We start from the raw sequence: 16,532 nt of genomic DNA, 5'->3' as shown, positions 1-16,532 counted from the left end.
TTTACAAATGGCGGCATATATGCAGGAATTTATTTTTTACTAGTACTGGCAGCGATCAGCGACTTATTGCTTGACTGCAGTGGGCATTCTGACACTGCGGGAACTGACTTGGTGTCACTGACATCCCCAGTGACATCAATACAGTGATCGGTGCTAATAAAAAGCACAGACCATGTACTAATGGCACTGGGCAGGAAGGGGTTAACATCCTAGATTGTAAGCTCCAAGGAGCAGGGCCCTCCTATCCCTCTTGTATTGAACTGTATTGTTGCTGTATTGTCTCCCATTATATTGTAAAGCGCTGAGCAAACTGTTGGCGCTATATAAATCCCGTATAATAATAATAATGTGGGTCGATCAAAGGGTTAACTGTGTGCTGTTTCACATTATGTGCACGTCACTGTAAGCACACTGCTTTGTATGGCTCTGCTATGCTATGCAGAGCCATACAAAGCAGAGTGCAGGAGCTGACAGGGGAGATAACTGTATTGTTTACATACAGTTTTCTCCCCCCTTCAGTAATACCCAGGGATCACTGGCTGCTGGCGAGTAATCATCCGAGGGGGACCTGGTGATTGACAGCCGAGGCCGCTAATGGTGGCACGGGTAGAATGCGATCGCCCCCTATCCAGAACTGCAAAATCACGTGTGTGTATATATACGTGATTTTGCGCATCCGTGCCGCCCTATAGCAGTATTTCACCTATAGGGCGGACGGCAATCAGTTAAGTACATCCATGTGGCAATGTGAGCAGTATTGAGTTTTGTTTGTTGTTGTTTTTTTTATTGATCTTAATAATAGCCTATTAAAAGAAGTGCATTATTTACACTTGATCTACCCAACCACATACTTAAATCTTGTATACTGAACTTACTAAATCCAGACCTTGGTGGGTCACTGGTTTAGCATGCCAAAAATACTAACCATGTAATAACTGAAAGAAGCTGTATTCATATCCCTTATTGTGTTTGATAATATAAAAGATTACTAGAGCTTGATATAACAAAACTTTTTTCTTTACCCTAATGTGTTCATTTATGAATATTAGGTGATCTTGTTCTTGTTTGTTTCTTTGTTTCTGTAAACTTTGTTAGGTGTTCAGAGTCCAGTAAATATCCAGAGCAAATGGTCATTCCTCTTCAGCTTGACTGACCTCAAGTCAATTAAACAGAACAAAGAAGGCATGGGGTGGTCTTATTTTGTTTTCTGCTTGAAGGATGATGTTATCCTTCCAGCTCTTCACTTCCATCAAGGAGGAAGCGAACTTCTGCTTGAGTGCCTTGAAAAATACGTGGTGCTGTGCGAGTAAGTATCACATAATGCTTTAGGTGTTTTCGTCTTTGATGTTTGAATTTTGCTATAAATAAAAATATCAGTAGAGCAATGATCACAGCATTACAGATCTCTTCTTGTACACAACAGACAGTATTCTTAAAGAATATTTAAACCCGACATTTGTTATTCTCGATATGTGGCTCCTGTACCATGTGCTTGTATGAGAAAGTATCCTGTTCTCTTTGTATTGCTTCCTTTGTGTGAAATCTTTGGTGTTCCTGCCAGTTCCTCTGCTTTCCTATTAAAAGCTGACCACACTAGGCAGCAGAGCACTGCATAGTCAGTTCTCCAGCTGTGCTCTCTAATGATCAGACTTGTCCTGACAACCTTCCCCCCTGCACATCCATTCACTGGGAAGATTAGCATGCTGCTGTTTCTCCTTCCCCCAACTCTTAAGCAGCTGAGAACAAAGATTATGTGATCGCTTATAAAACAGGAAACGAAGATGTTTATAATGTTTTTTATAGCTATACAGAAATGTTTTGCATTTCATTTATATAATAAACTGAATGGGTTACTTTACAAGTTGAAGGTTTGCATATACTTTTAAAGCAGAACTCCAGACACAAACATTTTTTAAATTTCCTATGTGGTCAGGCGCAGATCAGTTTTATACTGTACTCTTTATACCAACACAGTGGCGTTCTTTCCTGGCCACAGTCATGTTTCTTTTCCTGTTTTGTGTTTGTCCTGTGACCCTCTCCATCCCCTCTTTCTGAAAGCATCAAACATTTGGGGGTTGTAATGGTCCTTTTTCAAAAAAAGATTCCCCATTTTTGAAGACCTAAATATTGATTTTCTTTTTCAATCATTTTTTTAGAATTTTCATTCCATAGAAAAACAACAAGCATAACAAATGTGCAAATGCTCAAACAGCACCATTCACACACTTGTAATGGTACACATAGAAACCACAAAAACACAGCAGGGCGTGAGTCCTTACCTATTCTGGAGGGGAGCATTGTATTGGATAAATTAATGTATCAATGAACATAAGTCTAACTACAAAATAGCGGATATAACAAACATTTTAAAGAAACAGTGACTTAGGGATGATTGTGGTTGAGGAACATTTAGAAAAGTCGCAAGAATTTTAGTGAATAATTTCAGATCATTATTAATTAAAGAAATTGGCCGATAATTGGCCACATCACTGGGATCCTTGTGGGGCTTTGGGATGAGGGCTATGAATGCTTTATTGGAGTCCAGATCAATAGGGCCTCCGCACTGTATTGAATTGAAGTATTGTTGCAAGGGGGAAGCTAGAATGGAAGGAAACGTTTTATAATGTAGTCACAGCTGGTAGAGTGAGGACATTTTGGTGATGGTGGGGTAATGAGAGCACAATAGAAGGGCAAGGAAGAAGAGGTAAGGAATTCGTACTGGTGGGGGAAGGAAATTCTGGAGCTGTTGGGTCTAAGGAGAGCCTAGTACAAGGAGAAAGAATAGGTGAGTAGTGTTGGCAGGGTAATAAGAGACTAGTGATAGAGGGAAGGATGGAGAAGGTGAGCATTGCTGGTGGCAGAAGGATAGTCTTGTGCTGGTAAGGGAGTCCAGTACAAGGAGGGGGAAGAGGTAAGCAGTGCTCGTAGGGGAAGGAAATCATTGTGCTGTGGGGTAATGAGAGCTCAGTGCAAGGTGGAGGTAGAGATAGAGATGAGCAGTTCTGCAGGGGAAGGGTATCTGGTGCTGGTGCAGTAAGAAAAGTACAGTGCAAGGAGAAGGAAGACGTGGCAGTTCTGGTGGGGGAAGAAGAGTCTGGTGCTGGAAGGAGGATGCGAAATGTGATAAGGAGACCCAATGCAAGAAGAAGGATAAGGATGAGCAGTGGAAGAAGGTTATGGCAGCTTTACCAGACTGTTGTGATGACACACATGATTGGGGCAGGTACAGACAGAGCAAGAGTGATTCTGTGTATGTTTGGGCTTGAAATTGAGCAGGGCTTTGTGTGACGGCAACTGCACACGCAAGACTGAACTGCACAGGAGGGTGGTAAGTTGGCTCCAAGTGATCAGGGTTAACATTTATCAGAGCATTGGTGAAGGGCTGACAAGGGTGCTTACCTATACCCACAATGTAAAAGAGACAGCTTTGAAGAAGGAGGTGAGACCCTTAACATGTGAAGCATGCAAGGTAAGAAGAGGGAGGTAAAAGTGCCTGAGAGTGACACAAGAGTGTAAAACAAGGCAGAACTTGTTCTGGAGGAGGCGACAAATGATGTTTGCACAGAGCAGTCTGTGAGTTTGCACAGAACAGCCCTGATCCTAGTTTTCCTGGGTCCTCCTGCCATGTGCCCCCATAGCAAGCCCCTAGCTATGGGGGCACTTGTGCGTGCTCCTCCCAAGCCGGCTGTGTTTGTTAATTTGCACACAGCGCGGTTCAGCCCTGCTCCTGCTCAATGGCTGTGACTGACAGCAGCAGGAGCCAATAGCTGTTGCTCTTGTGTACATCGCTGGATTGAATCAGGCTCAGGTACGTATAGAGGGAGGCTGTGGGGGATTTACATGCAGAATGTTTTTTACCCTAATGCATAGAAAGCATTAAGGTAAAAAAAAAAAAACATTCTGCCTTTGGAACCACTTTAAGTACTCCTTTTTGCCCCCTGCATGAAAAACCTATTCAACCAGTCAGCATCCAGTTGTCATAAGTTTTGCAGAAATTGTGTGCAAAGTTCGGGCCATAGATGGCCACCCCTAGACAGTATATGCTTGGCTGTTTAAAAACATGTCAAAGGCCTTCGGTTGAAACTTGTGCATTGGTGGCTTTTTTTTATGGTAATCTCCTGTTTGATTTCCTCTCGCCTCATAATGACATCCCATCCTGTTGTGTTGAAAATAAAGAGATAAAACTTATTAAAGATGCTATCTTACACTTTAATAACACTCCAGGTAGTCCCAGCACAAGTGGAATAAGAAAATTCATTCTTTGCCCCTAGCAGAACAATTGCTGATTATATCACTATGATTGCATTTAGTTCAGGAGAGTAATATGTGGCCGGTGGAATAGAGCTGTGTACCAGAATAAACATACTGTTTTATGCAGGTAGTCTACTGAGGCCTCCTCTGCCTTTGTTATCTATCATGTCTTTGCTTTTCTGAGGCAAATAATAATAATGTCTTTTTTTGTTTCTACTTGCCAACAGCTATGATGTTGTCTATAGATTGTACAAGGATACTTTGTCCTCTGCAGTTATTTTGTTAAAGTACCTACAGATATATCCATTGACTGAATTGTACTATTGTCTTTGTTTTGTAGATTTGGGGGAAAGAAACTCCAGCTGATTGTTCTTGGGGACAATGGCTATCAGTTGTGCTCAATGTTTTTTTTTTTGATGGTCCTACTGATAATATTTTCCACCAGATAATGTCACTGATGAGGTTGTCTTGTCATACAGCCTGCTGGTGTGATCAGAACTTTCACTGAAGTAATTAGTTGATATTTAGAAGGTGAACCACATCTGATGTCTGTGGTCGACTTTAGAGGTCTGGATATCAAGTTGGTATTGCTTCCAACCGTTTATTCTTCTTAGCTCGGTTTGTCACTACATACCATAATACCTTCAGCATTAAAAAACAAAAACAAAAACAAGTTTAGCGGGTTTTTTTTTCCGTAACGTTTTTATAAACCCATCATTTGAATTACATTGTACATATGCAGAAATGTACCGTATTTTTCGCTCCATAAGACGCACCTGACCATAAGACGCGCATAGGTTTTAGAGGAGAAAAACAAGAAAAAAAATATTCTAAACCAATGGACTGCAGACACAGTACAGGGGATGACCAGAGACTGCAGACATAGTACAGGAGATGACCAGAGACTGCAGACAGTACAGGGATGACCAGAGACTGCGGACACAGTACAGGGGATGACCGGAGATTGCGGACACAGTACAGGGGATGACCGGAGATTGTGGACATAGTACAGGAGATGACCGGAGACTGCGGACATAGTAGAGGAGATGACCAGAGACTGCGGACACAGTACAGGGGATGACCAGAGACTGCGGACACAGTACAGGGGATGACCAGAGACTGCGGACACAGTACAGGCGATGGCCAGAGACTGCGGACACAGTACAGGGGATGGCCAGAGACTGTGGACACAGTACAGGGGATGACCAGAGATTGTGGACGCAGTACAGGAGATGGCTAGAGACTGCGGACGCAGTACAGGGAATGACCAGAGACTGCGGACATAGTACAGGAGATGACCAGAGACTGTGGACAAAGTACAGGGAATGACCAGAGACTGCGGACACAGTACAGGGAATGACCAGAGACTGCGGACACAGTACAGGGAATGACCAGAGACTGCGGACACAGTACAGGGAATGACCAGAGACTGCGGACACAGTACAGGGAATGACCAGAGACTGCGGACACAGTACAGGGAATGACCAGAGACTGCGGACACAGTACAGGGAATGACCAGAGACTGCGGACACAGTACAGGGAATGACCAGAGACTGTGGACACAGTACAGGGAATGACCAGAGACTGTGGACACAGTACAGGGAATGACCAGAGACTGTGGACACAGTACAGAAGACCAGAGACTGCAGACAGTAAAGGAGATTACTAGACCTAGCGGACCTTTGAGGAGGGAGGGGGAACGGGCACCTGAATTTGACAGGTACCCACTCCCACTTCCGCGGAGTTGTCCTTTCTTCTTCTTCCCGCGGCAGCTTCTGTGACAGCCGGGTGCCCACTGCGCATGCGCGAGAAGCGCTGCGCTTTGTGAATGGCCCGGAGCCTTCTGGGACCTGTCATGTGTCCCAGAAGACACTGGAGCATTCACAAAGCGCGGCGCTTCTCACGCATGCGCAGTGGGCACCCGGCTGTCACAGAAGCCACCGCGGGAAGACTGCAGCGCTGGAGCGAGGAACAGGTAAGGTCCTGCAGGAGAGAAGAACTGAGCGGCCGGCCCGATATTCTGACATGGTGGCGGCAGAAATACCGGACCGGGTGCTTTACATTCGCTCCATAAGACGCACTAACATTTTCCCCCCTTTTTTGGGTGGAAAAAAGTGCGTTTTATGGAGCGAAAAATACGGTAAATGATAATTGCTGTACTTGCATGTGGCTAGTTCTCTGTTCCAGAGCTAAATAGGTCTGAAACATAACAAGGCTCTGCTTCTCCCACCTTTGTTCCAGCTTAGGATGTTGTGTCACATAATATGTTCCTGGCAGTCAATCCCCAAGGTGCAAACATTTTCACGATGGCTGCATAGGAATTAGGAGGTGGAATGGTTTCCTGAAGCTGGTGCAGCATAATGAAGGCTCCTAGTTAATCAGGAAAGTGTTATATCCTTTTAAAAGTGTAAGATAGGAGCTGGGGAAAGCTTCCAGCTGTGACAAGTACAGGGAAAGTTGACTTCAGCTTCAGAAGTGCACAGTCCCTTTGAGGGCACCTGACATCAGAACCTTTAAGCTTTTGGTATGTATCTTACTAGAATCTCCCTGCTTGTCATTGCTGCTAGTATGTATTTCCCTTTCTTCAAAGTTTAGGACTTTTTAAGGATGTTCGCTAAATAATATTGCATGACTGACAGCTCTCATTTCATATTTGTCCCTGTTTACCTTGCAAGTAATGATTGGCAGGCCTTGGACTGCTTCTGATTCTCGCATAAAAATATAGTACACAACCATTTGTAATCACTATGTGTGTACTTGATTCAGCTATAAAGTTCTGTGAGTGTGCTTCAGTATACCTGTCATTACCATTTAGACCACAAGCTACCAATTGAAATGTTTTCGGAAGTTTGTGTGCCTCTAAACAGCCTTTCAGAGTGTTCGCTGTAATGTTTTTTAAAAGTGAAACTCTAGGCAGGTTTTAGAAAACCTTTTGGCCCTGATATATAATTAATAAATCATTATGTGGACATTTATCAAGAAAAGCGACACAAGTTGAAAAACTGTTGCAGCCAAGTAAGACAGTTTTCAAAGTTCTAAGACAGATTTAATACTGAAAATGAGGCAGATTTTCACTTGAAACAGAGGTGTTAAGAAGTTGTCAGGGTCAGGTTTAATGCAGTCACAAGTATGGACTTTAGAGCAGCAAAATGAGGAATTTATGACTTGGCCTGTAACCTTGTACTAAATCTCTCTCATGAGAGCATTCCCTATGAATGTACAGTAGTCACATATTAATGACTTTACCTGAAATATGTCACTTTGGTAATCTCCCACAACCCCTTGCAAATCAGATGCTATGTTGAAACTCAAAGTGACAGCACTGTGACCAAATTAAATTAAGTTGATTTGTGCAGTTCTATTATTCTCACATGTTTCAGGAATTGGGGACCAAAGGTGGTCAGGCAAGCTTAGAGGGGTGTCACAGTGAGGGCATCACATGTTCAAGCTTATTCATGAACCAGTGAAAAGGTTTGGGGAAAGAAGACCACACAGAAAGCTGCAAACATAGTGATGTCATGCTAAGCCTATATGGTGTGGCAGATGAATGTGAATCACTACACCAATTAAAAAAAAATTCATATCTTTCTAACTGCATATATCATGATTGCAATCATTATTTTACTTCTACATAACACTAATATTAAGTGTTTGGCCCCTTATATTTTTGGGAAAGCAGTGATATATAAGAATGACCCATTTGACTCGCTGTGTTAGTGTACTTGACTACACTGTCTTAAAGAGGAACTCCACTGTTCCTATCCTCCATGATTTCCCCTCCCCCCCCTTACCTTTTCTTTTCTGGTGTTATGTATAGTTCACCTACTCACCTGGCCTGTGAAATCCAGCATTGCCTTGCTATGATGCACTTTGCTGTTGCCACACGCCTTGTCCAACACCACCATCTGTGTTCCTGATATTATTGGGAGCCAGATTCCTTTTCCTGGTTCAGGCAACTCAGCCCCCTGATGATATGCTGCTGAATCCACCCTTCAGTCACAATGAATGGAGCATGAAGCATCCTGGGATATGTAGCATGCAGTGAAGCAGACATCATGTGTGTTGAAACAGTTATGTATATTCTCCTTCAGAAGGCTAGGTGAAAGAGTGACAATGCAGAAGCAAAAATGAGTGACATGGACAGTGTGTTGTCACCCTAATTCAGGAAGTTCCTAAATAAGAACCTTAATAGCAGGATCTCTGGGAATTTTTTTTTTTAATATAAGCTACAGATTTACAAAATGTATATCCAAAGCCTTTGTTTTAGGTTTTGAGTAGTAGGGAGGGGTCACAATCTCTGTAGGCTTATTATTTTTTGCTGTCTGTACTCTTGAGAAAATTTCCATTTGCTTTCTCAGAGGCACAACAGGATGTTAGTGGGGTGAATCTCCCCAGTGGGGACACAGACAGAAGTAAGGCCTGGTTCACACCTATGCAATTTTTTTTAGTGCTTTTTGCAGAAACTTACTACAGTCCATTTAACATGGTTTCCTATGAGACAGGTTCACATCTGTGTGTTTTCAGCTGCTGCGTTTTTTGATAGGGTCAGGGACTTTTTTTCCCGCAGCAGATTGCAGCACGAATAGGTGTGAACCAGACCTAAAAGCTTGTGATAGATTGTCTAACACTTTCCCACTTTATCCAAAACAAACAACAAAAAGAGTTACATATATGGCATACATCTTGTATATATGACTTATGAAGTTGCTGTAACATAAACTTGCATGGCTTTACACATATTTTTACCTCCTCTTGTTTTAATTATAGGTCAGATCAGGATGGTCGAATTCTTCTTGTGGATAGCCAAAACAGAAGCCTTTCCCAATCTTTCGAAAACCTCCATGAAGAGCCCACTGACGGTTTACTACAGGTAAATATCTATCCATTAATTTACTATTAATATATCAAATTTGGCTTAGAATATCTCTATACAACTTCCACAACTTCTCTATATATACTTCCACAGAAGATATATTTTACGTCTGTATGCAGCTTATTATTCTTTGTAGTTTAGGCCAGCCTTTCTCAATCAGGGTGCCTTGAGGTTTCTCAAGGCAAGTGGGTAGAACAAACCTGTCTTTTAGTCACAGGTTTTCATTGTGCACCATTACTGCCTTCTAGCTGCCGACGTCCTGACAACCAATGACATCATCAGTTGATAAGGAGGTTGTCATTGCCTGCACGGCATCCTAGTTTGACCCTCCCCTACCCCTCTCCATCAGTGCTGGGGTCACATTAGCTCAGTGATGAATAAAAACTGAGGGAGAAGAGAAACATTGGATTACTATTCTGTACCAGTGTGCTTTGGAAGAATAAATCCCCTCTAATGTTGGGTGTCCTACATGTGTGGATGTTGCTGCGTTATATAAAACTGTTACAATAGTTTTTCACATTTTAGAATGGGGTGCCCTTTTAAAATTATGGACAGTCTAGAAACGCCCCATTTCAAAGGGTGCCTAGGGACTGTCCACAATTTTAAAGGGTGCCTTGACTGAAAAAAGGTTGAGAAACGCTGGTTTAGGCTAAGGGATTTTTAAAATGATGGTCATTTATATTCTCACATTACATATGTCCTTTATTTTCTCATATGATAAAGCTGCTTGTTGTTTTTGGCATCAAGCCTCCAGGTCCTGTAAATTGTTTGGATGTGTGGCATGTAATGCATGTTTGAGATCTCCACAAATTGGCTCAATGATGTTGTTGATGTTAGGAGATTGATTGCCACTCCAGAACCTTCACTTTTCTTTGCTGTTCCAGTTGGGAACTTTAGCTTATGACAGATCAGTGTCATGCTGGATAGTCCAAGTGTGCCCAGTGGGCAGCTTTGGACTGATTCTTTTCCAGTATTTTGTGATAATATGGTGCATTCATCTTGCCAATAATTTTGACTAAATTCTCTGTCCCACTGCAGCTTACACCCCCTCCCAAAACAGAAGCTATTCACCTTCATGCATCACAGTAGGGATGTTGTGCTTCTCTTTAAAGGTCTTGTTGATTCCTCTTAAAATATGGTGTTTATGGTTGTGACCATAAAGAGCAATTTAATAATTTTTTTTATATCAAAATGGTGATGATTTCCTGGGTGGTGTTTGGCATATAGTAAGTGGGCTGTTTTGTGGTGTTTGTGCAACAGAAATGGGTAATGTTTTACTAATTTTGTCAGAGATATGAAAAACGTACGAGCACAACTGTAGATGCCTATAACTCCAGTATACTGAAAGCACCCATTTGTGACCTAGAACCATGTAAGCCTGTAAGTGTGCTTGGAACTCATAAAATGACCTTTCCAAGCCCCTTAGTAGTGTTAACAAGTGGTACCCTTGCATATCTTACAACTCGCATTACCAAATTTCATCTGATTGACAGCTGGCTCTGGCTTTCAGCATGCAGCTGAGAGCTGAGCACAGCTGCGCCTGCTCTCTCTGTAGTCTGGCGCTCCAGTGAACACTGGTTGAGCAGAGTAAACCAAGAACTGAGCTAACAGTGGTCATGTGATTGCTCAGTTGTTGGTCATGGAGCCAACAAGTGACATAGAGATGAGTATATATGTTGTTTTTTTTTTACTTCTCATATTTGCCCTTAAATTCTGGGAGTGCTAATCTCTGAAGCAAGCACTGCTGCTGGGAGATAGGTAATGGTACTCACCAATGCTTGCTGAGGGCCTTGGTCATGACCAATAATAGCTGTCCCTAGCAGATTTCATTTAAAGTACAACACTCTTGATGAGTGTTACATTTTCTTTGGTTTTTAATAGTTCTAAAAAATGCAAAAGGAATAATGCAAATGAGTACACATACAGTGGGGCAAAAAAGTATTTAGTCAGCCACCAATTGTGCAAGTTCTCCCACTTAAAAAGATGAGAGAGGCCTGTAATTGCCATCATAGGTAGACCTCAACTATGAGAGACAAAATGAGAAAACAAATCCAGACAATCACATTGGCTGATTTGGAAAGAATTTATTTGCAAATTATGGTGGAAAATAAGTATTTGGTCACCTACAAACAAGCAAGATTTCTGGCTCTCACAGACCTGTACCTTCTTCTTTAAGAGGCTCCTCTGTCCTGCACTCATTACCTGTATCAATGGCACCTGTTTGAACTTGTTATCAGTATAAAAGACACCTGTCCACAACCTCAAACAGTCACACTCCAAACTCCACTATGGTGAAGACCAAAGAGCTGTCGAGGGTCACCAGAAACAAAATTGTAGACCTGCCCCAGGCTGGGAAGACTGAATCTGCAATAGGCAAGCAGCTTGGTGTGAACAAATCAACTGTGGGAGCAATAATTAGAAAATGGAAGACATACAAGACCACTGATAATCTCCCTCGATCTGGGGCTCCACGCAAGATCTCACCCCGTGGGGTCAAAATGATCACAAGAATGGTGAGGAAAAATCCCAGGACCACACGGGGGGACCTAGTGAATGAACTGCAGAGAGCTGGGACCAACATAACAAAGGCTACCATCAGTAACACACTATGCTGCCAGGGACTCAGATCCTGCAGTGCCAGACGTGTCCCCCTGCTTAAGCCAGTACATGTCTGGGCTCGTCTGAAGTTTGCTAGAGAGCATTTGGATGATCCAGAAGAGGATTGAGAGAATGTCATATGGTCAGATGAAACCAAAATAGAACTGTTTGGTAGAAACACAACTCGTCCTGTTTGGAGGAGAGAGAATGCTGAGTTGCATCCAAAGATCACCATACCTACTGTGAAGCATGGGGGTGGCAACATCATGCTTTGGGGCTGTTTCTCCGCAAAGGGACCAGGACGACTGATCCATGTACAGGACAGAATGAATGGGGCCATGTATCGGGAGATTTTGAGTGCAAACCTCCTTCCATCAGCAAGGGCATTGAAGATGAAACGTGGCTGGGTCTTCCAACATGACAATGATCCCAAACATACCGCCCGGGCAACGAAGTAGTGGCTTCATAAGAAGTATTTCAAGGTCCTGGAGTGGCCTAGCTAGTCTCCAGATCACAACCCCATAGAAAACCTTTGGAGGGAGTTGAAAGTCCGTGTTGCCCAGCGACAGCCCCAAAACATCCCTGCTCTAGAGGAGATCTGCATGGAGGAATGGGCCAACATACCAGCAAGAGTATGTGCCAACCTTGTGAAGACTTACAGGAAATGTTTGACCTCTGTCATTGCCAACAAAGGATATATAACAAAGTATTGAGATGAACTTTTGATATTGACCAAATACTTATTTTCCACCATAATTTGCAAATAAATTCTTTCCAAATCAGCCAATGTGATTGTCTGGATTTTTTTTCTCATTTTGTCTCTCATAGTTGAGGTCTACCTATGATGCCAATTATAGGCCTCTCTCATCTTTTTAAGTGGGAGAACTTGCACAATTGGTGGCTGACTAAATACTTTTTTGCTTCACTGTACATACGTTCAGTTCGACAGTGCAATTTTGAGTCAAAGTCCATAGAACAATTACAATAAGGCGCATATAACCAGGAGCTGTGGACCTTTTACTATACAACCAAACACAGTATAATTTAAGGAAATTTAACAAAGGCTAGCCTAGAACAAATTATATTCATCTGTTCCTATATAGGCCTATTAAAGGACAAATTTCAGGGTGACTGAGTTGGTTCCAAAGTGTATATTCACTATAGCTACACTGCCCAAAGGAATATAGGAAGGACCTTCAAAAAATGTATGTGATAAAACAAATAAGGGGGGTTGGGCAGCCAAATATGACTATATTTGCAAAGCTCCAGAATTAGTTCAGAAGAAGGCTATTTATGGGGACAAGAGTTTAAGAACTTTCTTGTGGCTGTCTTAACAAAATAATTATTTTTCATTAGGCATTGTTCGAGTGTTACATTTCCAATTAAAAAAGTTCACAAACTAAAGGAGTTATTTGATTTAATCCTCATCATCAGCATAGTATCAGTTTGGTGTGAAGGGAACCGTAAATCCTAGCTAACTGCCATTTAATTTCCTTGGTTGTACAGCAGGTTTTGTATAGGTGTCTAATAATAATATGTACATTTTTGTTCTCAGAAATTTAAGAAGGACCCGTATGCTGCCACAATGATAAACTTTTCCAAAGTTACAAACTTCCTGGTTCACTCTTTACGAGGTTCTGATTCAGCTACACACCGCAGGCCACCTCAGGAAATGGCTGATTTCCTTGTTGATGCAATTCCCGATTTAAAAATAAATCAACAAGAAGAATCAGGGTTTGAAGTAATAACTCGTGTAAGTATTGATGTCTTTAATTTTTTGTCTTGCTGTAGGCCATAAAATACAGCAAAGAAGATTGTAAAGCTGCCCAGAGCCATAAACATATTCCCATTTAGCTGCTGAGGATGATGTATCCGGACACCAGACTGTCGCAGAGATTCTCTGTGCATGGTTTTGAGTTATTTAGCCTGGTCTGGTGCCACAGGGCTCCGTGGGGTATTGGCAGTCAATTTGTCTCCACTTCCCTGGGCAATAAGAGGTTGCATTAGTATGGCTTTGTCTCATTTTCCTTTTTTTTTTTTGACCCAGTCCAAGTTTTAGATAATCTGACTCCAGCCTATTTTTTTTTTTTTTTTAACCAATGCATCTTAACAGAGATGTCATCGAAATACAAACCCTTTTTTTTCTTCAGACAACACATTTTTTATGGACAAGAATGTGTGTATTTTTGTGCACAGTTTATAAATGGATAGGCATCATTTTTATATGCAACTGACCATTTATTTTACTGATTGATCATCACTGTTTATACAACACGTTGGTTTTTATGGACAATATTGTGTTTTTTGTATGCTCAGTTTGTTGGAAAATAGGTTAAAAAACACTTTTATACCGGCCACTTTTCCCCTCTTCTTGCCCAGGCCTTTTTCAGCTTTCAGCGCTGTTGCAATTTGAATGACAGTTGCACAGTCATGCAACACTGTACCCAAACTAAATTGTTATCTTTTTTCACACAAACAGAGCTTTCTTTTGGTGGCATTTAATCACCACTGGGTTTTTCATTTTTTGCTAAATAAACAAAAAAAAAAAGAAAGAAAAGTTTGAAAAAAGTGTTTTTCTTTGTTTTCTGATAAAAATCTGCAAATAAATGCTCTTCATAAATTTAGGCCAAAAAGTATTTGCTACATTTTCTGGTGAAAATAACCCAAATCATTAAGATAGTAGATATATAGCGAGCGCTCAGAGAAATCAGCAGCTGGAACACTTCAAGGAATCATCGGACCTTATAACAGAAATACAGTATATATATAGTGCAGCGCTGTGATGTGATTAAAATATCATGATTTAAAATAGTTCATCAAGTCCTTAGTCATAATAAAATCAAATATGTGCAGGCCTTCTCCTCATTAGGTGACTGGAAAACAGTAAAAATGCGCACTCACCGACCGCACATTTTAAATGCGCCTGTGTGTAATCTTATCCAGAGGACCAGCCAAGCATGCAGCTCCAGAACACATATGGATCCTCCCTCTCAAGCACTGACATCAACCTTGGGTGTAGTAATACCTCCAGATCCAGAGACCCTCTCGCCCCAGATGATAGGTAGACAGGGATCCCCCTCCTGGTTCCAGGTACCCCAAAAAAGAAGATGTAGATCCGGCAGTGGTAAAGATTAGAGACCACTGGACCTCCTTGTGGTCTCAGTGGTCAGGAAGTCACACTTGCTAATGGCTCCTCCTGAGGCCTTTCGTGCCAAATGCACTTCATCAGAGGATGGACATCAGTGGCGTCCATCCTCTGATGAAGTGCATTTGGCACGAAAGGCCTCAGGAGGAGCCATTAGCAAGTGTGACTTCCTGACCACTGAGACCACGAGGAGGTCCAGTGGTCTCTAATCTTTACCACTGCCGGATCTACATCTTCTTTTTTGGGGTACCTGGAACCAGGAGGGGGATCCCTGTCTACCTATCATCTGGCGCGAGAGGGTCTCTGGATCTGGAGGTATTACTACACCCAAGGTTGATGTCAGTGCTTGAGAGGGAGGATCCATATGTGTTCTGGAGCTGCATGCTTGGCTGGTCCTCTGGATAAGATTACACACAGGCGCATTTAAAATGTGCGGTCGGTGAGTGCGCATTTTTACTGTTTTCCAGTCACCTAATGAGGAGAAGGCCTGCACATATTTGATTTTATTATGACTAAGGACTTGATGAACTATTTTAAATCATGATATTTTAATCACATCACAGCGCTGCACTATATATATACTGTAACCCAAATCATTGTTTAATATTTAGTCTGTAAAAAAGTTACAAACTATGGTATATATCTCAAAATCGATCAATCCTGATGTACTGATGACCTATTTCATTTCTTGAGGCCCAAAAATACCAGGGCAGTACAGATATCTCTCAAGTGACCCAGTAGACAGTCCAGGATATTTAGTAAGAGGCATGGTGAGTTTTTTGAAGTTGTTATTTTTTGGTCATCATTTTTTGGAAAATAAAGAAATTGCAAAATATACATTTCTAATTTTTTTTTTTTTTAACATACTGTCACTGGTGCAGTACAGCATCATTATATAATGGGTGTGGCGGTGACCAGGGACACTGACTAGTGATAGTACGAAAAAAAACAAAAACATTTTTTTCTTTCATTACATTTTTTTTAACACACTGTGACCAGAGCAATATATTGTTACAATACTAATATTATTCATTATTATTGCTTATAGCATTTAATTGCACTGCTATACACAAGCTTTTTACTGAAATGAAATTGATTCATTAACTGTATTTTGTTGTGATTAGTTGTGACTGGCCTCAGCTAATCACATGGTACAGATGGGTTGTGATTGGCCCTGTCTGTACCATTACATTTTTTTTTAACACACTGACCAGAGCAATATAATGTTACCATAGTAATATTGTAGTACTCTGGGGAAGTGATCAGGATTTTTTTTACTAATTATGACTGCTTATAGCATTGAATTTCACTGCTATATGCAAGCATTTTACTGAATGAAATTGATTAATTTAGTGTATTTTGTTGTGCTTAGTTGTGACTGGTGTCAGCTAATCACATGGTACAGATGGGCTGTGATTGGCCCTGTCTGTACCATGTGATCAGCCACAGCTTGCAACACAATTGTACACAATTAATGACATGTATCAAAGTCATCCATTGTTTACAATTGTCTTGTGATTTGCTGTGATTGGTCACAGCGATCACATGGTACCGGCAGCTGGCCGATACAGTGATCTGTCATTGGCTATGTCTGGTGGTCATAGCTGGTGACAGATCGCGCCCGCGAGGCATCTGGAACTATGAAAGTCACGCCCGGCAGTCATT

General features: G+C 41.7%; 1 protein-coding gene across 1 annotated transcript in view; it reads left to right on the top strand.

Annotated features, from left to right (window-relative positions):
* The window catches only part of TBC1D15 (TBC1 domain family member 15), a 113,035-nt gene that overhangs the window by 37,306 nt on the left and 59,197 nt on the right, over window positions 1-16,532 (top strand). Inside the window, exons 5-7 of the mRNA XM_089674099.1 lie at window positions 1,096-1,306; window positions 9,019-9,121; window positions 13,278-13,475. Coding sequence (XP_089530225.1) covers window positions 1,096-1,306; window positions 9,019-9,121; window positions 13,278-13,475 — 512 coding nt within the window. The remainder of the gene's footprint in view (window positions 1-1,095; window positions 1,307-9,018; window positions 9,122-13,277; window positions 13,476-16,532) is intronic.

This window comes from Staurois parvus, unplaced genomic scaffold, assembly GCF_062004578.1.
Source record: "Staurois parvus isolate SC_StPar_1 unplaced genomic scaffold, SC_StPar_1.0 ptg000147l, whole genome shotgun sequence".
NCBI lineage: Eukaryota > Metazoa > Chordata > Amphibia > Anura > Ranidae > Staurois > Staurois parvus.
The sequence above is the reverse complement of the archived record's forward strand: the minus strand, read 5'-3'. Positions and strand labels throughout refer to the sequence as shown.